The 25,840-nt window shown below is 51.9% G+C and overlaps 2 protein-coding genes across 2 annotated transcripts in view; both read right to left on the bottom strand.

The window, feature by feature from the left end:
• CACNA1S (calcium voltage-gated channel subunit alpha1 S) overlaps positions 1-13,195 on the bottom strand; it is a 33,353-nt gene extending 20,158 nt beyond the window's left edge. The window contains exons 1-8 of the mRNA XM_032203022.1: positions 13,035-13,195; positions 9,319-9,424; positions 4,522-4,661; positions 3,891-4,024; positions 3,364-3,516; positions 2,878-3,083; positions 2,231-2,334; positions 741-889 (exon numbers count right to left, since the gene is read on the bottom strand). Of these exons, the coding sequence (XP_032058913.1) occupies positions 741-889; positions 2,231-2,334; positions 2,878-3,083; positions 3,364-3,516; positions 3,891-4,024; positions 4,522-4,661; positions 9,319-9,424; positions 13,035-13,195 (1,153 nt within the window). The remainder of the gene's footprint in view (positions 1-740; positions 890-2,230; positions 2,335-2,877; positions 3,084-3,363; positions 3,517-3,890; positions 4,025-4,521; positions 4,662-9,318; positions 9,425-13,034) is intronic.
• A 3,428-nt stretch (positions 13,196-16,623) lies between these two features.
• On the bottom strand, positions 16,624-18,665 carry LOC116498906 (lysozyme C-like). The gene is made up of 4 exons (XM_032203384.1): positions 18,512-18,665; positions 17,987-18,145; positions 17,329-17,407; positions 16,624-16,901 (listed from the first exon to the last, which is right to left on the bottom strand). Exons 1-4 carry the CDS (start codon positions 18,663-18,665, stop codon positions 16,841-16,843), a joined length of 453 nt encoding a protein of 150 aa, XP_032059275.1. The 3' UTR covers positions 16,624-16,840.
• Positions 18,666-25,840: the final 7,175 nt, after the last annotated feature.

A 25,840-nucleotide genomic window follows, 5' to 3' on the forward strand; every position in this document is an offset into this window, starting at 1 on the left:
CAGCCCAGGGAGGCAGCCGGAGCAAAGAGCAGCACGGAACTGGGCTCCCCACAGCTCCAGACACCCCCAGCACAGAGAAAACTGGGCTCAGCCGGGATCTGAGCAAGTGCTGAACAACAGGAGGTGGGCGAAAGCACTGTCTACAGGTGTGGTCTTTCCCCCTGTTTTACAAGGCCCTTTCTACACATGTATCAGCTCTCAGTTATTGCATAGGCAGAGTGGCAAAGCGCTCGTGAGGGACATGAGTGACCCAAAAATACAGAGGCTCAGCGGCAGAGCCCTTGCCTAGATGTTCATCTCCTTTCCTGAGCTACTTCTAATCCCCCAAAATAGTCAAGCAGTGGCAAGAAACTTGTGCTCCTGTTAGGTGAGAGCTAGCAGCCCTGCTGACTACCCCTGTACGCACATGAGGCTTCCCGTGGCCATTTCAAGTGTGTTCTGCCAAAGGGGACCTAGGTCTTGTCAGCAGCTGGCAAATGGTAAATACAGTGGCTGAGGTGGTGTTAGCTTAGATGCCAAGTTATTTACTAGTTTGGGTCAGATTCAGCACCATGATTCAGGAAAGCCCAAAAAAACAGGAGGAAGGAAACTTCTGCACAAGCCAAAGCGTTTTGTTTCACAGCTTTTCAGGCAAAATGAGTCTGTGACTTCTCCAAAGCTCTCCCCCTTGTTTCTTCAGGGTGCTCAGTGTCAGGAACCCAACCCTCACCCCAGTGTCCTCGCCCAGGCAGAGCCGGTACCTTCTCCTCTGGCCCGGTCACTGTCCATCACCTCAGCGTGGGTGATCCAGTCCATGTAGCCCTTCAGGTCCTCCTCCAGCTGCTGCTTCTCCCGCAGCTTCTGAAACGTGCCCCGCGACTTGGCCTTCTCACGCTCCTTGGTGAATTCACTGGGACGAGGCCAGGAGCAGAGTAAGGCTCAGGAGGCAGCCAGAGGCCACATCCCGCAGCCCTGTCCCATACCAATCCTCGTAGAAACCTAAAAGCCCGAAATACCCTCCCACTAAGAGCTTGCTCTGCTGACTCCTCGCTCTCAGCCCCATTCCACGACACAAGATCATGGGGGATCGTGTGTTGGCAGGCAGGGATTCTTCCCCACCACCAGCTGCTCCGTGGGACCTCCGTGCTGCAGGAGGCTGTGGCTGGGCAGGCCAACTGCCATGAGATGCTGCAGAGGTCCCCAGCCCTGCTAAGGATCAGATCCCTTGGGGCACAGCCAGCAGTTGGCCCAGGGGTGAGACCTCACCTTGAATATTGCCCTCAGTTAAGGGCCTCTCATGACAAGGACACTGAATTGCTTGAGGATGTGGAGAGAAGGGCAGCAAAGCTGGGAAGGGATTAGGAAAGAAGTGATAAAACACAAGGCAACGGCCTCAGGTGGCACCAGGGCAGGATTAGCTTGGATATTGGGAATAATTTCTTCATGCAGAGGGTGGTTCAAGCATCGGAACGGGCTGCCCAGGGAGGTGGTGGAGTCCCTGTCCCTGGAGGTATTTCAGAGACGTGTGGATGTGGCACCGAGGGACGTGGGTTAGTGACAGGACTCAGTAGGTCAGGTGGATGGTTGGACTTGGTCCTGAGGGTCTTTTCCACCCTAAATCATTCTGTGGTGCCATGATTAAAGCAAGCAGAGTCTCCCCCATCTGGAGACAGACAGCTGGCCCCACGTTCTCCATGTGGGGAAGGGGAGCTCATCACACAGCAAATAATTAGGATACTGTCTCCATGGCAATGGGGATGAGATCCGTCTGCCAGTGGGGGGGCTCCCAATCTTACCATTCTTTTTCAGTTTGTGCCCATTGCCTCTCGTCAAATCGCTTGTTAGCCCTAAAAGAGGGCTAACATATCCAAATAATTAGCATATAACTAATTGGTGTCTCGACACAGCTGTAGGGTAAGGACAGCTGGTTTGAGCTCTCTGCTCAGCTCCTTTGGCTGCAAACCACACTGCAAACACCTCAAATGTGTTTCACGGCTGCATCTGCTGACAGGTGCCAGTACTGCAGGGAAAAGGTGTCTGTGTGTTAGGTGCTGAGCTAAAACCTCAGGCAGCCACAGATGCTGATACGAAAGGCAACTCGAGGTTGTGTTTCCAAGCATGCAAAAAGAAAAGGAGTGGATTGGGAGAGGAGAAGGAATACTTTTCAAGGCTTTTTTCTCCTTTTACAGTTAAATGTCCACACTGCGCTCACTGATCTGCTGGCAAAGAGAAGGGGCAGGGTGGTACTTACCCGCTGAGCACCCCCAGCACCAGGTTGAGAACGAAGAAGGAGCCGAGCAAGATAAGGCTGACAAAATAGATCCAGGGCCATTCGTTGCCAATGGCATCGTTAACCTGGCAAGGAGAGAAGCAGAAGTCTGCCACCTGGGAGCCCCCCAACAGCTTCTGGGAGCTTTGTCCCCTCCAAAGGGAGCACCTGGGATGGCAGCAGATTAACCTGGCTGAGCCCTTACCCTGCACCACTCTGCATCTGCTGTTAGTGGAGGAAAAGCCAGAGCATTTAGGGAGCAGATTTAAACACCTCATGCCTAAGCCTCAGCAAGACAGCCTCCTAAGGACTGCAAAACGTGGGGTTTTGCTGGAGAACCACCCACCAGCCCCCCACTGCCTGGTCTGCACCCCCCAAAGGTGGGAGCTGGAGCACCCTGGAGAGCAAAGGCATGGTGGGCAGTGTCTGCAGGGCAGAGATGTGGGATATGTGCCCCGTGCACGATGTGCTGTGCATCACAGCATGAAGCTGGGTGAGGGCAGGGTGTCTGCCAGTGGAGAAGAGATCTAACCCCATGAAAGGGTCCCAGGGGGAGTTCCCTGCTGCGAGGCACAACCAGAGGTCACCAGTGCCAAGCTGGGCACCGAGCCCAGGCTGCTGGAGCCTACCCAGTAGAGGACCTCGGTCCAGCCCTCCATGGTGATGCACTGGTAGACGGTCAGCATGGCAAAGCCGAAGTTGTCGAAGTGAGTGATGCCGTTGTTGGGTCCCGGCCAGCCGCTTCGGCACTCGGTGCCGTTGATGGTGCAGTGTCGCCCGTGGCCGGAGGTGGTGCAGGGGGCTGGCTTCTCCGCCCCCACCGTGGCGATCACATCTGAGGGATGAAGCCATGGTCTAAGCAGCATTTTGGGCCAAGGCGAGCAGGTCCCAGAACCTCCCAGCCTCCCACAGAAGCTTTCCAAAGGGGGCTCCTTCCACCACCTCCTCCCACCATCTACATTTCCCGGCCCTGTACCAAACATCCTTCAGCCCTCATGCTCTCCCAGGCCTGATGTTGGCAGGACCAGACTTTCTGCTACCTGCAGAGTCTCTGTGGTCCCCACAGGAACCACACAGAGACTTCTATACCACGTCCACCCCTGACACAGTCCCACCTGTCCCAAAGTAGTAGCAGGTCTTGTGCATCTTGCCCTTGAAGAGCTCCTGCCCAACAATGGCGTAGATGATGATCATGAAGAGCACAAGCAGGGCGATGTGGAGCAGGGGCACCATGGCCTTGATGATGGAGTTCAGGACAACCTGAAGGCCTGCACCGGGGAGAAGAGAGAGGAGCTCAGCCACTCCCCAAACTGCTTTGGGGGCACCCTGCATTCCTGCCAGACCCTCCGACAACCAGCCTGGAAATGCAATTTCTTGCATTGAAATTGCAGATGGCAATTTCTTGCTCCTTTCTCTATCCACCCTGTGAGCACCTGGAAGACTCCAGCGAGTAGTGCTGGAGGATACTTCATGCCGTCCCCCCATCCACTCTTTTGTTCTCTTCTTGTATTTACACAGCTTATGGGAAAAGGAGATCCCTACCAGAAGCAAATGAAGCCTGCTCTATGGTCTCCATCCCAGCCAGGCCCAGGGCCCCATCCACCCCACAGCCCGTCCTGCTGGCAGGGAGCCTGGCACCCACTCGGCACTCCCGACACCAGGCGCAGCGGTCTCAGCACACGAAACGCTCGCAGGGCCTTCACGTCGAAGCCGCCTTTCCCCCCCGAAGACCCTCCCTGCTTCGCATTGATCTGCTCCAGGGTCATGGTGAAAAGCCTGAAAAGGCACAGAAAAGGGAGGGAAGGGGAGAAAAAAAAGGAAGGACAGGGAGGAAGAGAAAGGCGTGAGGATGAAGGCCAAGGATCTGTGATGGAGTCAGAGCTCTGCAGGCAGGAAGGTGAGGGACAGGGCTCTGCCAGCTCTTGGCTAAGCCCAGCTCCTGGATGCACTCAGGGCTGGGCACAACCTGCTCTTCCCATCCCATGCCCAGGGGACCCATTCCCCACATGTCGAGCACAGGAGGACACCCTGCCACTCCTACACCCCAGAGCTAGGAGGTCCGAGAGGCATTAAGGAGAAATGGGAGTTACAGAGACTTCCAGGGGAGGTCAGGGCAAGAAAACGGGGCCCTTGGGAGAAGACTATGAACTGACTTTACAGGTTGCCCAAAAACTCACTGCAGTCACTAAAATAAAATAGAATAAAAAAATGCTGATGGGCTATGGACCAGGCCTGGCACAAGCTGAGCCAGCAGCTTCCCCTCCTTGCATTACCCGAGGGACACGATGGAGAAGTCGAGCACATTCCAGCCATTTCGGAGGTAGGCGTCCGTATGGAAAAGAAACCCGTAGGCAATTATCTTGAGCATCGCCTCGATGGCAAAGAAGATCAGGAAGGCATATTCGATCTTCTCCTGGGGGTTGCAAGCAGCAGAGGACGCCCCGTTAGAGCAGCCTGTCACCTCCCTCAGCCCCACCGCCATGTGTCCCTGGCTCTGCCCCTGCTGCCGACCCATCTGTGATCTCCCCGGCAGCACCGTGGTTGTCCCAGGCAGGACTCGGTGGCATGCTGAGCCACCACATGCCACCCTCTGCATCCCTTCAACAACGTGCTGACAGGATCCTACCCCTGCTTCCTACAGACTACACCGGGAACACCGCCACCTCCCAAACCAGCACCCTGAGGTGCCCGACCTAGGGCGCTGCACGTCCCTTCCTCACCCTCCCGCTCCCCTGGGGCCTTCATCGCACTGCTCCTCCTCCTCAGCCTCCCCAGCAGCAGACACGCTGGGTACGTGTTGGAGACACCACACAGACCCCGTGGTACGAGTTGGCTGCGTTGTGTTTTCTCTCACGCCCTGGGCTCCCAGGGAAGCCAGGCCTCGGCCTCCAGCCTGCTCCAGACATCTGCACGGCGAGAAGGAGCCTGGCCCGGGGGTTTTGCCACCATGCCCGCTCCCCCCGACAGGGCCTGGTGCCCATGCAGGGGCTCGGCACCGTGCCACAGCCACAGGGCCTGGAATAGCTCCGTTTTCCATGGAGCCCGGCCAAAAGCTGCCTGTGCCCACCTGGTTCTGCCCATCACCGTGATCACCGCTGCTGCTGGCCCTTTCCAGGCTGGGATTAAAATGCCGCTGAAGCGGTCAAATGGATGGGGATATTTATATTTCTGGTTTTCCGTGGCCCCTCTCCTCAATTTGCACCCCACAAAGGGCAGGGAGCATCCCCCATGCTTGGGCTCTGCAGGGAATCGCACCCAGAAAGGCAGGGGGAGGCAGCAGCACCGAGGGCACGCTGCCACAGCGCTGCTTCCTCACGGGGCCATCTGGCTTGCCAAACGGAAAATGCTGTCCATGTACGAAGCCAAGGCTCAGACAGACCCATTGCTTGCTCAATTACCGCGGCCAAAAGCGGCGGGCATGCCAAGTGTCCCTGTGTGACTGCCACCCATACCAGTGCCAGCCCCTTGTTAGATCGGTGGGAAGCAGTGGTGAGAGCAGAGACCTAAGCACTGCAACTACGGCTGTTATTGGGCTGCATCTTAGTGAGTTTTCACTAAGGCAACGCTGCTTGCCTTCCACGCTTATCAGTGACAGATCCCCTGTATCCTGTCCTTATTAATTCCCTGCCCTGCTCCACCCAGCAAGGCAGGATCAGCTTCCAGTGTCTCCAACCAGCAGAGCTCCCCTTCTAAAAACCCCTCACACAGGTTCAGAGGATGACTTACTGTTCCTTCATGATCCCTTTGAGAAGCCCACATCGGATGAACTGCCCTTTGGCCACCTCCAATGCCATTTGGAGCCCACCATGTACATGCAGCCAGGGAGTTTCAAACCTGAAAGTCCCCTGCTGGCTGTGTCGCCTCCCTCCTGGGAGGCTGCAGACGTCCTTACAGCTCCAGCTCCACACAGTGCTTTGCAGACCCAGCCTTATATGTAGAACTGGATCATCCTGGTCTGTCCTGCTGGTCTAACTCCTCCAGTGCAAAGAAAGCTTGTGGCATCGTCTGTATGAAGGTGCTATGCTGGGATCCATCAGTGCAGGCTGGAGGAATCCCCCTCATCACCTGTCCTGCAGCTGTGGGTCCAGTTCCCCCAGCCTTGTCTGGCTGTAAACTGCAGACAAGCTCAGATGTTAGCAGAGCAAAGGAAAACCAGGCCCCTGCCTATAAAGATATCAGTGGGCTGAGGTGGGACAGCTTTTACTAGGGCTGTTACCTCTCAGCAAACTCTCTGAATTCCCCAAATAAGTGTAGGTGCAGAACACATACCGAGAATGAAACCCATGTGGCCCCAAAGAGATGCCCTGAGCCAGGGCGAACTTGCTGCTGCTGATGGAAACCAGCAGAGAGAAGCCAGGGGTGTTTTGCCCTGAAGATCTGGGGTTGAATGTACAAGGCCAGCCCTCAAAAAGCACTATAAAAAGATGCGGATCTTTATAGCGTGCTGGCTGCTGCACATAGACATGCTTCAACAATGCTCGGGGACATGGGGTAACCTGACCTGCAGGCTCTGAACAGGACACAGCACAGCAGAAATAACAGCGTGCACCACGCTGCTGCGATGCAACATGACACAGCTCCAGCCTGCTGGGCAGCACCGGCCCCCAGCCCTGAGGGCACTCAGGACCCTCCAGAATGAGCCGCGATGTCTCCTTCCAGCAAATAGGGGGAACAGAGGCTTGGGCTGTGGGGCATCCCAGTGACATTCCTGGGGCTGCCCTAGGTGAGATGCTCTGAAATTTGGATTGGCTTGAAGTCAAAAAACATTTCAGTGTTGAAAAAGTTTGATGTCATTAGAACTACACGAAATTTTCAAAAATCTGCATTGCAAAACAAAAACCTGTGGCAGATGAAATCTAATCTATAAGGAAAAAAACTTAAATACATTGAAATTAAGCATCTGTATTTCTCCCAGGATACAGGAAAACAGACTCATAGAACACTTATGGGTCGTCAAATATTTTCCATCACCCTAAATGAGTTTTGACTGAGAAAGCTTCAATGAGACTAATCCTGTACCTAGTGCAAATTCTGTATGCAAGTCTTCCTTGGGTGGTCCTCGAAAGACAGCCACGAGTGTGGCTGCTCACAGGGTTTTCCAGCCACATGGTACTAAAGCAGCAGAAGAGGTGTCCCAGCATATCCCCCCTTCCCTGCACTGACCCACGGGGAGCCCAGATGGGAGCCTTGGTCCTGCAGGAGATCTGGGGTAACATCCTCACTGCCCTGCTCTCTCCCCCCTCACATATTTCCCCTCCTCACCTATTTTAAAGCCTTCAGATAAAAGCAATCCTCCCTGGAGACAACTGGGCAGTGAGGAGAGGCAATCAAAATTGACAGGGAGACACTAAATGCATCGCAGCATCCCTCTGCTGCGGGAAGAAATGCATCCAAGGAGCATTTCTTCCAAGAAATTTCATCCAAGGAGCACCCGAGGGCTGAGCCTGGCCCAGCTCGTAGCAGGGGATGTTCGCCAATGCCACCAGCACACGGGGACAAAGGGACAAAGAAATGTGTGGAGCAGGGCTGAAAGAACGGAGCCCCGGGGCTGCCAGGCTGCTGATAGAGCAGGCCGTTGGCATGGCAACAGGCTGAAAAAAATCCAAATCAGATATCGTATAAATAAGCTAATATGTAATAAATACAAGGAGCTGAAATGGCTTTGTAGACGCAGTTAGGTAGCACGTGTTGGGATCCCACCTGGCCGCCTCCTGTCCTGCTGCTGGGCTCGGGCTCATCCTCTGGCCGATCCCAGCCAAATCCCAAATCCCTTCTCAGTGGGAAGCCCCCATCGCCCCTGCCCCCTCCTCTTGCTCGCCACGCTCAGCTCACCCCAGTTATGCTTTGCCTCTTTCATCTCCCAGCTGAGATAGTGGCACTTTCCCCATCCCCTCGTGCCCCCACAGCCAGGGGACAAACCCAAAGTAGCGCCTCCTGCTCTGAGCACACCAGGGATCAGAAAATGCTCAGGGATCATGCCAGGAGGCTGAACGAGCCCCAGGTGTCCACCACACATTTAATTCCCCTCCTCTGCCGACCTCTCTTGATTTTATTTTTAAAATCATAGCACAATCACAACAGCATCCCCTTCCCTTTCTCCAAGGAAAGGAGCAGCAAGCACCATCTTCAGTGCCACTAAAAGCCTGTTGAGAGGGAAAGAGCTAAAAGCAGCTCAAGGAATTAAAACCTGCTCAGATGAAAGCCTTGCTTTGTGCTCCATACCTCAAATCTCATGACTGCTTTGATATTTTTCCCTGCAGAGCCTCTAAGGAACAGTCAAAACACAGAGCGGTGTTTAAGTCACAAATTGTCAGCAATACCTGCACACAACACCCCACCCCAGCACTGACAAGTCCTGAAATTAGCAGAAGAGAACATTTAATTAAAAACAACATATTTGGATGCCTTGATTCAGTGCCCAGACTCAGGCTCTCAATGGAAATCAATGTGGATTGAACCACGAGAGGGATTTGAAGAGGGGGAAGGTGGTGGCAAGCTAAAAATAATGAAAAATATTGATTGGGATCACAGCAAAATATTTTATTCCAGGCAATACGGAGTGACTGGAAAAAAAATTGAGTTACTGATTGGAAAGGAGTGACCTCTCTGCTTAACAGTGTTTTTTTCCCCCATTAAAAAGAGGATCCCAGAGTTAAATATACAGTTTAGAAATAAAAGGTCAGGAAACTTTGTTCCAAAAATGCTAAAACAAAACATTTCAGCCTTTCTGGAACAGGATGTTTCCTTTTGGAAGCATCGGGATAAAAAAAAACTGAGGGGATTCTTTCCTTTTTTGGCACCAATTCTTCCTTCCTGTGCACTTCACACACCAGTCTGCTGCCCTGGGTGCTGACCTGGGGGCGGTTTCAGCCCCTCTGAGGACCCATTTTGCGGCAGTTTCTCCACCGCTTGCCCCTCTCTGTCTCTCTCCATGCAGTGCCAAGGCCTGATCTCATCCCCCAGGGTGGCAGCAGCTCCCCAGCACGACAGATACCCCGTTTTGCACCCGGGGGGTGCAATGTGGGGCTGTGCATGAGGAGGATTGGGGAACACACCGGGCTCTGCCTTACCAGGCTGGAGTTGGCGACGTTGGTGTCATCCTCGGGCATGGGCAGGTAGATGGCCAGGGCGACACAGTTGGCAAAGATGGTCAGAAGGATGATGATCTCGAAAGGCCTGAGAGGAAGAGTTAAGGAAGGGGGACGGGAATGGAGAAGCAGGCGCAGCCCCCACCCTGTTTGGGTGCATGGGGGGAACCAACCTCGCCCTGGGGCAGGGAACCAGACAGCAGCCAGACCTCACCCCCTGCACACCCCCAGTTCCTGCCCCTTCCTGAGGTCCTTGGAAAGGGAAGGAGTTCAGAAATAAGGATTTGGGATGAGATGCAGGACCTGGAGACCTCGCAGCCTCAAGGTCAAGCTCCAGCTGCCACGTCCCTGAAGTCCCAAAAATGGCCCAAAATTCATCTGCAGGACCTCACCCACGGCAGGGCTCTCACCCCAGGGACCCCAGCTCCTCCCAGTGTGGTTCAAGCCCACCACCTGCAGTACCCTGCAGCAGACGTGGTCAGAAGAAGACAGACATCATCTTTTCCTGTCCTTTTTCTGGTCACATCCAGGCCCTGCTGCAGCTCCGAAGAGCTTTAACCACTGCATCACGGAGCCATGCACATGCCTGGAAGCAGAGGGGTTTTTTTGGTCATTTAGCGGCCTTGTGCTGGCAGAAGACAGCTGGGTGCAGCATGGCACAAAAAGGGACAATGAACACTTTTGGTCAGAATGCTCACGTCACTTCTCCTTGATCTATTTGCCTTGCCCATACCCACCAGTAGCACTGGAAGTCACTGAAACTGAGTGCAGATGGAGAAAGTGAGTCCCATCCATGGAGCCAAACTCACCAATGGGTTATATCAACAAACTGCAACACAAACCAGCACCCCCCCTCCAGCTCCTTCTCCATTTCACTGCCCCATCAGACAACATCCAGTGGTCATGACCCCCACGGACTGTTTTTGAGATCTCTCATCCCAATCTGCACATACCAACCTGCTATCACTCCCTTGAGGGCTTTCCCAGCACCCCCATCCTCACCTCAGGCAGACCCTACAAAGGACAGCCCGTGGGCACACCAGCAGCTCAGCCACACAGAGCGATACCGCTGCAGAGCCCAGCACAGCCCCTGAAACTCAGCCCTGCAGCCATACCGACACTTCCCTGCACCACAGTTAATTAACTACTTAGCTCAGCTTTCCAGGTAATTATATGGCATCGGGCTGCCTGATTCAGCATCATGGGGTAAGTGGCACCTGGGTTTTTTTTCTCCATTTTGGCATGCTGAGCTGGCTGAGTGCTGTCAGTCATGTCCTCTGCTCGTCATGGGTTACTTTGCCATATCTGGACCCATCTATCTATAAACTTGATGATGTTATAAAAAACAAAATCTGCTGGATCTTATGAGAATCTTATGGACTTCTGAATGTCCAGTCTGCTGAAGTATTCCCTGACCTGATCCTCTTCCACCGAGGGTACATCTTCCTTGACCCAGCCTTTCACCCTGGTCTCTGGCATTTGGACTCCCGAAGGCTGGTCTTGCTGGTAAAGATCGAGGCAAAGACCTTCAGCACCTCAGCCTTTTCACCATCCCGTGTCCCGTTTCATTCAGCAGAGGACCCACGTTTCCCCCAGTCTTCCTTTTGTCACCAATGGACTTGTGGAAGCCCCTCATGTTGCCCTTGACATCCCGGCTTGTTGGGTTCCTAGAAGGTGGTTGAGGGATTTCTCTCATCTTGCTTGCTAATCCGCAAGAGCTGGAGGGGACCCAGTTTGATCCCCACTTGGTTGATTTGGTGATCGGTCCCTACCACACCCCCTGTGCCCTTTGCTCAGCAGCCCTGTCCTGGTTACCCTCTCCCTCTCTGTTCCTTCCCCCTGCTCTGGGAAAACAGCCACGGGCTTATTTCTGCCTCCCTGGAGGGTGAACTCTTGTAATTGGAGCTGGAACTTGTTGCATGAAAGTGTGCGAATCTGGCACCATAACGAGGTAGAAATGCAACGGGCCAAATCCAGCCAACCAAAACTTCTGCCTTGAAGTCCCCCTGGCTGGGAAATGACCTGAAATACCACAGTGACACCACAAAGCCAGGCACATCCCAGTAGCCACCAGCTTGCTGGGCCAGCTGCTGAGTGCGTGATGCCGTGCCAGTTCGCAGAGTACCCCAATTTCCTTGTACTAACAAACATGGAGTTTGAGATGTGAGCAAATTTCAGCATTAAAAAAAAAAATAAAAAAATAAAAAACGAACCCACCCCTGAGGCATGCCCCCAGCAAACAGACACAGCTCATCTCTCATCTCCACTTGGCCTCTTGCCTGGCCCTGAAGCCTGCAGCACCCCTAGGAGCTGGAAAGGTCCCATCAGACCCTGTAAATCCCAACCCTGCAACAAGGGCGGTCAGGTGCATTGGGGTACAAACACAGGTGGGCACACGAGCCATGCCAACGAAATGCAACACCCTGGATGGTTTGTCCTGCACGGGGCAGAAGCACCTGCACCCTTCCTGGTGGGACACCTGCCTCGTCCCCCCACGCCCCTCTGTCAGTTATGTGTTCTCCAACCTGTGTTGGCCCAGGATGAGGAATGTGTTTGAGCACGCTGGAGGATGTAAGCCCTATTTCCAACTCTTCCCCTGCTGCTGGGATGTATGGGCAAGGTTATTCCATGCTCACTGCGTGTTTGAGACAGGCACAGCTCTGGGAATTATGGTTTTGAAAAGCCAAGGAGAAGCAGAAATGGAGAATTCCCCAATTTTGGCTCTGCTCCTCTACTCAACGGTCACAGAGCCCCTTTGCAGTGTAGGAACAAGGCGACCAAGCCTCCTCCTCAGTTTAGAGCAAAGCCTGGCAGGGCTGGGACACCCCTGCCAAGGCTGGTAATGTGCACATGAATCCAGTGGGTGAAATGAGAAAAGCTGGGGTAGAAGGACTGGGCTTGCTGGAAATGTCCCCAAATCCCACCACTTGATCCCAGATGTTTCGCTGCACACAAAGCGAAATGTTTCCTCTCCCACTACGGTAAAATCACCCTCTCCCCTTCCATAAAATGCAGGTGAACAAGACCACATCTAACGGCCTGGAATAGTTGCCGGCCGGGTGGCAGAAACACCACATTTTACATTTTCCAAGCCAAAACATCCCAGCAAAAACATGACCAAGGAGCAACCACCGAAAGCCCGTCCCTAAATCAAACCAGGGGCGCGGAGAGACGCCGTCCCCCTGAGCAGTCACTCACAAAAGCCCTCACCTGAGGCAGCGGTGCCAGGGAGGGATGGGAGAAAGGGGTGAGGGGTCACCAGTGCTGGCAAGGATTTGGGGGACGCTGTCCAGCCTCCTCCTCCCCCCCTACGTCAGGGAGCAGCTGCAGGACCAGGCAGGCGGTGACGCACTCAAGGAGCCATCCCAAGCAGCTCGCCGTGGCCTCGCTCCCCCCCAAACCTCCCTCCCCTTTCTCCTTCCTCGGCTGCTGCTCCCTGTCCCTGCCCGGCTCTGCCTGGCCCCGTCCTCACCCCATGACGGGCACCGTGCCCCCTCCTCACACACCACCCCCCTAATGTTCCTGGAAGCCATCCTGACACCTCCTACAGGGGTCCCCGATCTCCTCCTCGCTTTGTCCCGCTCCCTCCGAGCCCTTCCCTTGCTGCCGCAGGGCGAGGGTCCCAATCCCCTGCACCCCTGCCCACGGGCACACACAAACACGTGCGCTCCCCATCCCGTGCACACCCCAAAAGATACTTCCACTCCACGATGCTGATGCATGCCTTCCTCAGAGGGTTCTGCAGCGTTAAGCAGAACAGAGCCCGGGGCGGCCGGGGGGCTGCTGGTGGCACTGGCTTCTTGGACTTCTCCTTCTGTTGCCTCTTCTTCACGTCATCCTGGGGAGAAGCGGGCTCCATGGTGTTCGTCCCCAAACCTTTTCTCGCCCCCTTGCCTGGGTCGCGGCCAGCCGGAGCCCCCCGGGAGCCCCCTTCTTGCGGAGCCCGTCTCCTCCGCGCGCCGGGCAGAGTGGTGGGGCAGTGGGGGCTGGAGGCTGCGCTCGCATGTCCAAACACACAAAGCAGGGATTTAAATTTAGATCCCAGCCTGGCTCCCGGGTGCTGTCACAGCTCCTGAGGCAGCAAAAGGCCCCCAGCAGCTGTCGCTCCTTCACCCGGCGCATTGCGAGGCGGGCGAGTGCTTCGCATGCCGCGGACCCCGGCTGGGGGTGGCGACAGGCTGCCTGGCCCCGGGACACCCTTCTGCAAAAAGAAAAGTGCCTTTGTCCCGGGTCACCCCCTTCCCTGGCTCCTCCGGCCTCCTGTGCCCAATCTGGGAAGCCGGGGGATGCATGCCCCCATCACGCTTTTGGGGCAAGGTGGAGAACCGGTGGGGGGCTTCCCAAAGAAGTCACTGGTCAGACCCCTAGATGGGGGCAGCCACAAGTGAGCCAGCCCTACTGGGAAAAATACTATTAGTGCTATTCCCTCAATATCTACAACATAAATATATTCACTTCCTGGCAATATTTGTGGTGGCTTATTATCCAGATACATGCCTGCCTTTTTTTTAATCATAATATATTAGTTAGTGGTGTATATATTGTATATATTGTATATATATTGTATACAATACATACTGTATACAATATATTGTATATTGTGTATATATTGTATATATTGCTTATATGTTATATATATATTAGTTAGTGGTATATATATTAGTTAGTGGTGATTTCATAGAATCACAGAATCATTAAGTTTGGAAAAGGCCTCCAAGGTCATCTGCTCCAACCATCACCCTGCTGTGATTTGTGGTCATCTGTAACAAATAGATGTTTTAGAAAATAAAGCCTCCTCGTCCTTGTGTGTGACAGAATGCCATGAACCCACTGTTGTGACCTCTACACACCAGCAGGCCGGGAAACCCTTTAGACCGTGACAGTCCTCCCCCTGCAGTAACCCCACCACCCTTTTGGGGCATTTTGTGCAAAGCAGTCACGCTGCTCCTGCTGAGGGCTGCGGACTCGTCTCTGTGCCACTGGCAATGATCCCTTTTCTCATTTCACCCTTGTTTTTCCCTTTCTCCCTGGTGAAAGCCACGAGTCTATGCTTCTGGAGCCATGCACAGCAAGGGCTCGGGGCCCATCTAGTGGCGCTGATGCTGACAGCACCCCAGGCACCCGCAGCCCCTCGCCCTAAGGATGCTGCGAGGGCACCCATGGCACCTCCTCGGGAGGTCTCTGCGGGGGATGAAGAAGCATCTGCCCCTGGAAAAGCTGTCTTGGTGAGAAAGGGCACAGCGGGCTCGGTGCGAGCAGTCCCTGGAGAGGATGCTCAGAAACCTCTCAGATCTCTGTGCCTGCAGGCAGGAGCTGGGAGCTGGGAGCTGGGAGCTGGGAGCTGGGAGCTGCCTTCCTGCGCCCTGGGTTTTGCACAGGAGCTTGCTGCAGGCCCAGCCTGATGTGGCATTAGCACAACACCATTACAGAGGGGTCCCTGAAGGCTGAGACTAATGGATCACAGAGGCGTAACAACGCACAGGCTCTGCTTTATAAAATCAAGCAGCAGCAAACCTTACAAAGGACCCGAACTGGAGCTGCTGCACGGCAAGGGATGGCAATCGAGCTGCCGCCACCATCAGCTGCTTCCCCCCAAGGACTGAGAGCAACTCGTGTCTGAGTCTAGATTCTGAGGGTTGCTTTGTGTGCTGGTTGTTAAGAATTCGACCCAATCTGCAGAGGGTTCAGCTGTCTGAAAAATCCAGGGAACAAGAACTGTGGATAACAAGAAGGCAATGCTAACTGCTGGGAGCTCTGTGTGACTGCAGGCTGTGCTAGCTGCTAGAGATTGGAGATAACACTAAGCTCTGCTGATTGCTGACTTTTTTATGTGATAATAAAGCTCCAGTTATAACCACCAGCCTGTGGCCAGTCCTCATTCCACTAAGATTCCCTACAAGAACCTTACTGCCCTCTGTAGCATAGGGTGAGAGCAGGGAACTGAGCAAGCAGGCGTGTGGTGCTCTGCTGCCACCAGGGATAAACCACAGCAGCCCTTTCTGGTGGCCGATGTGATACTCACAGGGTCTGAGGTAATGGCAGACTCGATTGGCGTGTGCTAGACTGAATTTCCAGCCCAGCAGCCCCTAGCAGGGACACGTGTGGTTTGCAGCCTTCACTTCCCCTTAACTCTTTTTGTTGAGAGTGTCCCTTAACTATCAGCTAGGCAGAAAACATCCCTTCATCAGAGTTCAACCCACAAGTAAAAACCCCAGATAAGCTTTGTTCAAATCCCCAAATGGATTGAAACTTACCTGCACTGAATACAGCGACAAGGTCAGGCTTCAATTCAAGTTCTCTTGAATTTTCTCAAAACGTTAAGGACTCCCACATGTGAAATAGTTCTTCCTTGAATTACTTAATAAGGTCATGAACCCTGGTTTTGTCATGGGAGAGGAAAGAGCCACAGGTCTGCCCTGTAGACAGGGAGAGAGTCTTCTGCAAGGCTACATTAAATTGTTTTTTTGGGGGGTTGTTTTGGTTTTTGTTTCTTTTTTTTTTTTTTCATTTTTTAGCCATCTGAATAAACGTACCTTTCATAATTGGTTTATACATTAACATAAACTCTGGAGACAAAAGTGAAAGCATCTCTTTATTGTCTAAACATGAAAGCAGTCACTGCTCACCAAGCAGCAGAACAAAGCATACAAAGAAGCAAGCGTGGCTGAAGGCTGAAGTGTTGTCCCCTTCCATTTGTGCAGTTCCTGGATTCAGCATTCATTTGGAAAAATTACTCGTGATCTAAATGGCAAAACATTTCCCTGCCCTAATTGGCTTTCCCATCCTTTATTTCCTCACTGAGACAGGAACTCCCTGCATCTTTCCTACACTGTATTTGATCTGACACCTCGAAAGATGATAAGAGAAGCCATATTCTGCCAGACCAGATGTCCATACATTTCAGTGCCCTATCTCCCACGTCAGCTAGGAGCAGATGTTCAGGACAAATTTAAGGACAAGGTTCTGTTTCAGTACAGTTCTGTCTCTGTACTTCCCACCTCAGCCAGGGACTGCCCTAGATACAAGGCAGCTGCCATTATGCAGCTCTTGTAACTAGTGCAGCATTCATTAAGGATCTTACTTTCTTCATCTCAGATAAGAAGAAAGAAAAGAATGAAAGAAGATAAGGAAGGGAGGGGAAAGGTGGGAAGAAGGGAGGAAGGAAGGAGGAGAGAGAAAGAGAGGAAACCAGAGAGAACACCTAAATGGTCATCATTCAGGACAACAAAATCTTGACACAGGACTATGCAAGTAAATCGCTGAAAATCCGCCTGTAATGCTCTCACTGCCACTAAGTTTCATTTCTACTACGCCATCAGCCTTTAAATTTTCTCTACTTGCATTGTATTAGCACAAAGCCTCGTTGTATTAGCAATACCCAGCAACCCATCCACCTTACGCTGCGTTCAATTCCCTGCACCCATCCATTTTCCTAGTTGCTCTCTGCACAACCCCTCTCTTCACCGTTGGTCATCCTGAGAACACGGCCGCTGCTGGCAGTCGGTTAGCACCCCTTGACGTAGGAATCCAGTTTTTTGCCTTTGCAGTGTTTTTTCCAGGCAATCCTGGAAAAGAAATGCATAACGTAATTTGAGGAGTTAGAATGCAATTTGAGGAGTTAGATAACGATTGAATTGGTTATAAAAAGAGAATTCATTAGGCTTTGCTAGTTTTGGATGAAGAAAGCAGGGTTACCCTGAAAGATATGAATTACTGAAAAGCCTGGTGGACTCAATCTGGGAGAATGTGAGGGAAGAAAAACAGAGGTGTATCCTCACCACGGAAAGGGGAGGGAAATTTAGGGAGTTAGGGTGGGTGCTGGGATCCAAGACCCCTCTGTTCTCCCAGCTCCAGGATAAAGGGCTGTGCTAAACTTCTACGAAATACGCCCCCGTATCTAGGGCTCCCCCACCACCACCACCAGACAACAGGAGGATTTCTTTCTGTCTCCTCTGCTCAGCCTTCCCCAGTTCCCTCCACAAAGCTCCTTACCAGCGTGAGAGGCCATTAGCCTCTTTAGCAATTATCTTGGCACACCGAATATCATCTTCAATGTTATCATCTAGAAATTCTGCAGAATAGGGAAAAAAAAGGTCAGCATGGAGGGAAGGGAGGTAGAGAAACAGCACGGACAGATGGGCAGAGGGTAAGGTGCTCATCAGGAAGGGTAAATGGGATACTGAGGAGCTGGATGAATAGAATCATAGAATCACACAATCATTAGGGTTAGAGAAGCCCTCCAGGATCATCTGTTCCAACCACCCCCCCCCACTGTCCCCACTGAGCCGTGTCCCCAAGCACCAGCCCCAACCTCTCCTGGAGCCCCCCCAGGGACGGGGACTCCCCCACCTCCCTGGGCAACCCGTCCCAACGCCTGCCCGCTCTGTCTGAGCAGAAATGGCTCCTCATTGCCCACCTCAACCTCCCCTGGCACAGCTCCAGGCCGTTCCCTCTGGTCCCAGAGCAATGAGCTCTGCCCTGAGCCTCCCCTTCCCCAGCCCAAACACCCCCAGTGCCCTCAGCTGCTCCAACCAGGACAGACACATGGACAGAAACACCCAGAGCAGCTGCCTGGACAGGTGGCATGGACAGAGCAGGGTGCTTTCACCGAGTGGATGAAGAAGGCTCTTTGCCCTGCCCCAGCACTTACTCGAGCAATTGATACGACAGGTATTTGAAGTTCCGGGGGTTTTGCCATCATCACACCAGTACTTGCTGTTGATCTGAAAGATCCCGTAGTCCCGGCTCTTACCCTCATCACGAAAAGCGTGGGTGTTGTAATTGCTCTGATGTTGCACCAGGCAGACCCCTGCAGGATGAGGAGAGAGCCCAGAAGAGGAACATCAAAGTGTGCTCAGGGTAAAAAAGAGGAAAGAGATGAAGGAGTCAATGATGAAGGAAGACCTGGAAGAATAATTAAATTGTGGACTTTGTAAGACTGAGATACGGATGCACAAATATTTGGAAGGAGAAAGGTCTGGGTGGGCAGAAGCATGAGCAGGGATGTGCTGTGTTAGCAACAGGAGGCAAGGAAGAGGATGAGGAAGAGGAATGATGAAAGACGGCTTGCCAAAGGAATGGTTGGACAGAGTGGTACAGCTGGAGGATTACAAGAAGCTGAGAAAGACAAGGGTGGTATGGGCAGAGAGGTACAGGGGGAGCTCATTATACTCACAGTCAGCTACAGTTTTGCCCACGAAGCCCTGAAAGCCATGGTTGCGGAAGATCTTCACCAGCTCACATCGGGGAATAATTCTTCCCTGGGTGCCTGGCAGAGTCAGGCCAAGGAAGACAAGAAGAAAGCCAAAGAAGAGAATTGACTTTGTCATACTGCAGTCCCTGTGAAGAAGTGCCAAAGCAACTTTAGCCTTTTCCTCGAACTCTGTGTCTGCCAGGACTGCCCTCAACACCAGCCTTTTATTCCCGCTGGCAGGAGGAGGGCCAAATGGCTCATCAAGCGTGTCCGGTTAAGCGTGGGAGGTTTTTGCAGTAATTAGCAAAGTATTGGGCCAAAAGCCAAAGACAATTTTTGGAGGATGCTAGCACCTATCTCACCAGCCCCGTGAGGCTGGGGTCATGGACGGAGGTCACAGCCAGAAGTCGTGGACAGGGTTCTAGGGATGAAATTTAGGGTTAGCATTGAGATGATGGTTATGGTTGCCACAGGAGTTGAGCTGGGATTTACCTGTGGATAAAGGCCAGGAAAACTCTAAGAGTCTCATTTCCATCAACATAAAAGACTGAGTTTAGGATTAAATTACAGTAACCCATGGGTTAGCCTTAGGCATGTTCTGTTGATATGATTTGGTGTTGTCCAATGGGGGCAGGGTTGCCATAGAGACCATTTTAGGGTAATTACAGTAACTGAGGTCACCCCAAGTTCCTCTAAATTAGGGTTTGGCTACACATTCATTAGTTTTATGATAGCGTAGGTACCAATTCATGAGGCATCCACCATGGACTACCATTATGAACTACCTTGGGTGGGTTACTGTCACCCTGGAGCTGGAAATGGCATTGTCCTAGAAGCTGGGCTAGGATGGAGGCTTGTCAAGGGCCGCATTTTAAGGTATATTCAGTGGGAGTGGGGAAAAAACCTTTATGTTTGTGTAATGAGGTTAGGGACGGGCACAGAGTCCAGTAGTTCAGAAGAAGGCAGGACGAGGAGTCAGAACACCGGTGTTTGTTCCCATTGTGGGAAGCAGCAGTTGACAGACAGGGGCTCTGGGTTTGAAATACCTACTAAATTGGTCGGGTTTTTTGTTTGGTTGGTTTTGGTTTTTAGTCATTTCTTTTTAAAACATTAGCACTCTGGTTAGTGGGGCAGAAAACAAACAAACAACAACAACAATAAAAGTTATTTGCATCTCCAATATCATAGACATGTCCACAGCAAAACACCTCTATTTGCAGATGCTTCAAAACCCACTGCAATTTCTACCAAAAACTCACACTGCCAGCCCTGTCTATTATGAAACGATACACGGGAAACTTTCCAAAGCAGCTGGTGACTGTAGATGCCTCGTTCTGCAGGTGTCGTCCTTCCTAGTTTGTTATGCAGCACTGCTCATCAACGAGGGCTAAACGTGTCAATCTGAAAACCATTCCCTTCTCAGTCTGTTCACGAAGGAACCGGTGTATCTGACCAGGCTTAAACAAGAGACGTGCTTCTGCAAAAAGCATCTGGCACAGGGTGTTGGACACAATCTCAGGGTGATAAAACAACGTCCTCCTGCCCGTAATTTCGTTTCCAATTTGCTTCCATTGTGGATTGAATCCTAATCCCGCAGACACTCCTGGTAAATGCGGACAGGAAGAGGACACATCTTCCAGCTGACCGGGGTTGGTCTTCTGATGCTGGGTCATTGTTTACCTGAGCCTTCAGGAGTCCAAAGATGGCACGGAGAGAAGGAAACAGCCACAGCTTGAACCCGCACATCCTCGAGCACCTCTCTTGTAGACAGGGAGGTGCCAAAATGGTGACAAATAGGAATTGATTTGAATCAGTACCGGGAATTCAATGATGCAGGGACCACATGTATGAGAATTAACATGATTAGTATAATTGCAAGACATGCACAGGTAAAATCTCTGATTGTGTTTATGTCTTCAGCAAAAGCTCAGAAGCAACAATAACACCTTAGAGTTTGGCAGGTCACGATCCTGTTTATTTCTGAGCCTGAGAAGATGACGAGAAAGCGCAGTTCCCTCTGTCTTCACATCCTCTGCCTTCGACCACAAGGATGGGGATCGAAAGATCCCATTGCAGTCACTTCCGTGGGACCTGCTGCCATCTGCATTGAAAAACAACCTGCCCATTGGGCTGCAGAGGGTCAGGGCAAGGTTCAGATACCAAACACGTGTGTCTTGAAATGTCAGAGGTACCCAAAGTGGCCTCTGGTCACTGATTCAGGTTTCCTGTAAGTGCTGTTCCACGTCTGACAGATCCACGCTGATGCTTCAGGCATCCTGTCCCAGATGGATCCAGACATCCTCACGTAGACAACCGAGCCTTGCCCAGCCGTCCTGTCCCCAAGGTGCTGTCAGGTTGAGCTCTGCCATCCCACCTCAGCTCCAGACCTGGGAAATCAGCCGTCCAGCCGCCCTGCTCGCGGAGGCTTAGCCTTGGCCAAGCCATCACCCTGCTGCTCGCACGCTGTCCATCTCAGCAGGACAGGGGGACAAAATAGGAAGAGTGGGACAAAGAAACCTCGTGGGTTGAGATAAACACAAGGAGGTCACTTATCAATTATTGTCCTAGGCAAAACAAGCTTAAATAGGGGAAATTTCTCTTTCGTTCCTCTCCCCTTTCCCAGGCCCACGTTCATACTTTCATGCCTGGACACCTCTGCCTCCCCCGAGCAGCACAGGAGGGATGGGGGCTACAGACGGTGCTCCTTCCTCCTCATACTTTTCCCTCACATGGTTTCCCCTCTGGCTGCAGCAATATCTGTTCCACCACGCACCTCCTCCTTCTCCAATCTTGGTGTTTCATCCAGGATACTGTGTTGGAAGGGTAAATAACAGGCACTGCTTTCCCTTCATTCGTGGGCTCATCCCAGAGGCTGTTCAGCCACAACTTGCCCTTGTTTAATCCACACTGATGGTTTCCAGTCCCACTGGAAGTGGTTTCCAGGAGGGCTGAATCCATGATTTTCCCAGGGACAGAGGTGAGGCTCGCTGCCTTGTTGTCCTCCTGCCCTCCTGCATTTTGAAGATGGACATGGCATTTGCTTTTCCTTTCCAGTCAATGAGAACCTCTCAAAGCACGACTGCTTTCCTGCGATGATATTGGCCATATCCAGTAGCACCTTCAGAGGCATCCCACAGGGATCAGGGACCAGTGCACCTCCAGCATCTCAAAGTCATTCCTACAGGGGCTTCACCCAAGGGATGGCTGGGCACTGGGACAGCCTGCCTGGGGAGCTGGTGGAGTCCCCAGCCCCAGAGGGATTTAAAAGACGTGGATGTGGCACTGAGCAACATGTTTAGTGGTGAACTGGCTAGTGTCAGGTTGCTGGTTGGATTTGATGATCTGAAGGGCCTTTTCTGACCCAAAAGAGCCCAGGATCCTATGATGCAGCTCCTGTGGGTAGTGCTGCTCTCCTCCAGGTTTCACCAGCCAATGTGGAGACCTGCAAGCAGCTGTTTTGCCAGTGAAGCACAAAGTATAGGTGTCATGGAATACCTCCGCCCATCCCGTGTCCTAATGAAAATATTGGAGCTCCAATTATAAATCTAATAGTTTTATTATGATTGTGCTTACTCCATATTAGAAAAATAAAAGAGTCATTGTCTATTAAGTAAATTCCACTTCTGCGTTGTTACCTTATTAAAATCCCTTTTCCAGTAAAGTCACTCCCTTTAGGTCAGCCATCAAATGAAACATAAAGGAACGTTCAACAATCAGCTCGTGCACTGCCACCAGCCTTTGCCTTCCTGTAGCGTGGAATTTCTTGCTTGCAGCCTCCCCACATCCATCCTGGAGGTCCGAGCCCTGCTCAAAGCTGGGGGCTTCTCTTCCTTCCCAGCACCCTGCATGTCTTCCCGAGTCCCCAGGGACAGCATCGCCCCCGTGCTGGAGCAGCTCCATGAATCTCACAGGAGCTCGTTTGTCTGCGGCTCTCAGCCCTGCGGGATCCATCTGTGCACCAGCAAAGGCAGAGCAAGACCCCAGTCCTCAAGAGGAAAAATGAGGGAAGTGTCGATGCCACGGAAAGATTATCTCCAGCAGAAATTGCTCACCTATCCACCTCACAGTGGGCTACTCAGGTGTTTAGGGAAATTCTAACTACATCATCGCCTGTAAAGGCCTGATTCCAGGTCTTCTGATCCAAGTAGAAGGGGAGGCAAACCACAGAAATGAAAACAATCGCCTCTGCTTGCTGAGATAGTAATGTTTGGGTGGTCAGGTCACGGATGTGGTTAAAGAAGTGATAAAGTAAACAGTCACGCAAAGGCAGAAATGTCACCCCAGTACTGTGAGTCGTACGCTAACAGATCAGTGAATGCTTCTCAAGGTCTTCACAAGCAGACATTTTGTATAGTCCGTGTTTCATTCGCAGTTTCCCCAGTATGAGCTGATAGAGGCCAAACTGTCCTAAGACACACAACAGAAGTACACTGCACCCATGGAGCTGACCACAGTGATAAACAACGGGCAGTGTATCCCTCATACTGTGGCAGCTCTGCCCTTTGGGGGGCTACGACACAGCTGTCCCACCACTGTGGACCTGGTCCAGCCTGTGCCAGAGTTGTATGATTCAGGAAGAGGCTTCAGGACAAAGTTTTCCTCCTTGTGGCTCACTCCCATCCCTTCCATCAGCAATCGAGTGCCACCAGCAAATACAGGAACTGCCTTGCTTTCAGCAAGGTCCTTTACTCCATCCTGCACTTGCTAACCATGGGACTATACAGAAAATAATGCACACTTCCACCTGTCTTTTGCCAGTTGTTTTGCCCGTGAAGACTTGCTGACACACAAATAGGTTCAAGGAAGCAAAATGCCACTGGACTGCCGTGGGAAGGGAAATAGGCTGAACATAACTAAAAGCAAACATCTTCAAGCAAATATTGCTCCTCGTCTCACCCAGAGTTTAGAACTTTGTATGAGAAAAGGCTAACAGCAGAAGATACTGATTCTGCTCTGCACATCCTATTCAGCTCTGCTGACTCCTTGTTAAGTTTCCTGGCGCTCCATCACACCCAAAATTAGGTGGCTGGGTGTGGAGGTCTTGCCACAACTTGTGGTGACCTGAAATACACTGCTCATAAGCCTTGACTCCAAACTTCTGCAAGAAACTAGCATCTCACCTCATCTTCCCTCATACCTGCTCATCACATACGGCTTCTGCTGGGCAACAAGAGTGGTACCAGCCAGTCAGAAAGCCAAGTCACGCCCATGATCCCCTTTGAGAAGGAGAAAGACTTAAAGTGTTTTGTCTCCCTCTTGGCCTTAAAATCCAGTCTTCAAGTTGCAGCATTCAGTTAGGAATGGTGCCTGCTGCAAGACCCAGGAGGAGTTTGGCATTGCCTGTTTGATGCAAGTAAAGCAAGTGGGGCAACAGACCGGCCCGGCTGAGTAGGGAACTCCTCCTGGAACTAGGGCAGAAAAAAAAAAAAAAAGTATATAACCTCTGGAAACAACGTCTATCTTCATGAGGAGAAGACAGAGCTGCAGTTCTCATCTGCAGGGAGAAAATGACAAAAGCCAAAACTCAGCCTTGAGATGACAATGGCCGCTGCAGTGTCAGACAACAAAAAAAAAATAAATAAATAAAAATAAAAAAGGGCTGCCTGCACAGTCAGAGAACCACGACCAGAGGAGCCTTGCCATCCTAAGGGCCAGCAGGAGGATCCAGGGAACCACAGCCCTGTCTGTCTGACCTCGGTGCCAGGGCAGCTCATGGAGCAGATGATCCTGAGTGCCTTCACGCAGCACTTCCAGGACAAGTAAGTGATCAGACCCGGTCAACATGGGTTTATCAAAGGCAGGTCCTGCTTAATGAACCTCATCTCCTTCTACAACAAAGCAGTGTGCCCAGTGGATGAGGGAAAGGCTGTGGATGTGGCCTACGAAGACAGCAGTAAGGCTTTTGACACTGGTTCCCACACTAGTCTTCCAAAGAAGCTGGCTGCTCGAGGCCACAGATGTATGCTTTGCTGGGTTAAAAACTGGCTGGGTGGCCAGGCCCAAAGAGTTGTGGTGAATGGAGCTGAATCCAGCTGGAGGCTGGTCACCAGTGGTGTCCCCCAGGGCTCACTAGGGAGGTGACTGTGCCCTGTACTCAGCTCTGGTGAGGCCGCACCTCGAGCACTGCGTTCATTTTGGGGCCCCTCACTACAAGAAGGACATCGAGGTGCTGGAGCGTGTCCAGAGAAGGGCTACAAAGCCAGTGAAGGGTGTTGAGGAGCTGCTGAGAGAACCGGGGTTGTTTATCCTGGAGAAAAGGAGGCTCAGGGGAGACCTCATCACACTCTACAACTACCTTAAAGGAGGCTACAGGGAGAAGGGGATCAGGCTCTTCTCCCAAGCACCAAGTGATGAGGGGAAATGGCCTCAGGTTGCACCAGGGGAGGTTTAGGTTGGATATTAGGAGAAATTTCTTTATAGAAAGGGTTGTGCAGTATTGAAATAGGCTGACCAAGGAAGTGGTGGAGTCACCATCACTGGAGGTCTTCATGAAACATGTAGATGAAGAATTTAGTAGCATGGTTTAGTGGTGGGCATTAGTACTAGGTTAAAGGTTGGCCTAGATGATATAAGAAGTCATTTCCAACCTGAATGATTCTATGATCTGCGGTCACTGACATTGTAAGAGACCAGTTGTATCAGTTCAATGTTCCATATCCATGGGGCCTGACAGGATTCACTCCAGAGTGCTGAAGGATTTTTGTGTTGTAGCTGGATCCCTCTCACCAATCTACCAAAGGTCTGGGGAGTCCAGGGAGATCCCCGCTGACAGGAATCTGGCCAACGTTAAGCCATCTACAAAAAGAGTATGAGAAGACCCAGGAAACTACAGACCCATTAGTCTAAAGTCAGTCCCTGGAAAAGTTACGTAGATCATCCTGGACGATACTGAAATAAAATTAAAGAACAAAGCTATAGTCAGGCTGAAACAAGGGTTCTTCAGGAGAAAGTCCTGCCTTATTAATTTGATCTCCTTCTACAGTAAAGTCACTTGCTTGGTGGATTAAGGGAAGGCAGCGGGCATAATCTTTCAGGATATTAGGAAGGCCTTTGATACTGACCCTCACAGCATCCTGGGCAAACTGTCCAGCTGTGAGATAAGCAGGTTTATGCTATGCGGGGTGATGGTGGGGTGGTGGCACAGCTCACAGGGTTGTAGCAAATGGGGCTACATCAGTGCTGTTCCCCTGGGATGGTTCTGGCCAACGTTTTTATTAATGACCTGGATGCAGGAGTGGAGTGCATCCTCAGCAAGTTTGCTGGTGACACGAAACTGGGAGGTGCTGTTGACTCCCTGGATGGACAAAAGGC

The sequence above is a fragment of the Aythya fuligula genome, chromosome 25, assembly GCF_009819795.1.
Source record: "Aythya fuligula isolate bAytFul2 chromosome 25, bAytFul2.pri, whole genome shotgun sequence".
Lineage (NCBI taxonomy): Eukaryota > Metazoa > Chordata > Aves > Anseriformes > Anatidae > Aythya > Aythya fuligula.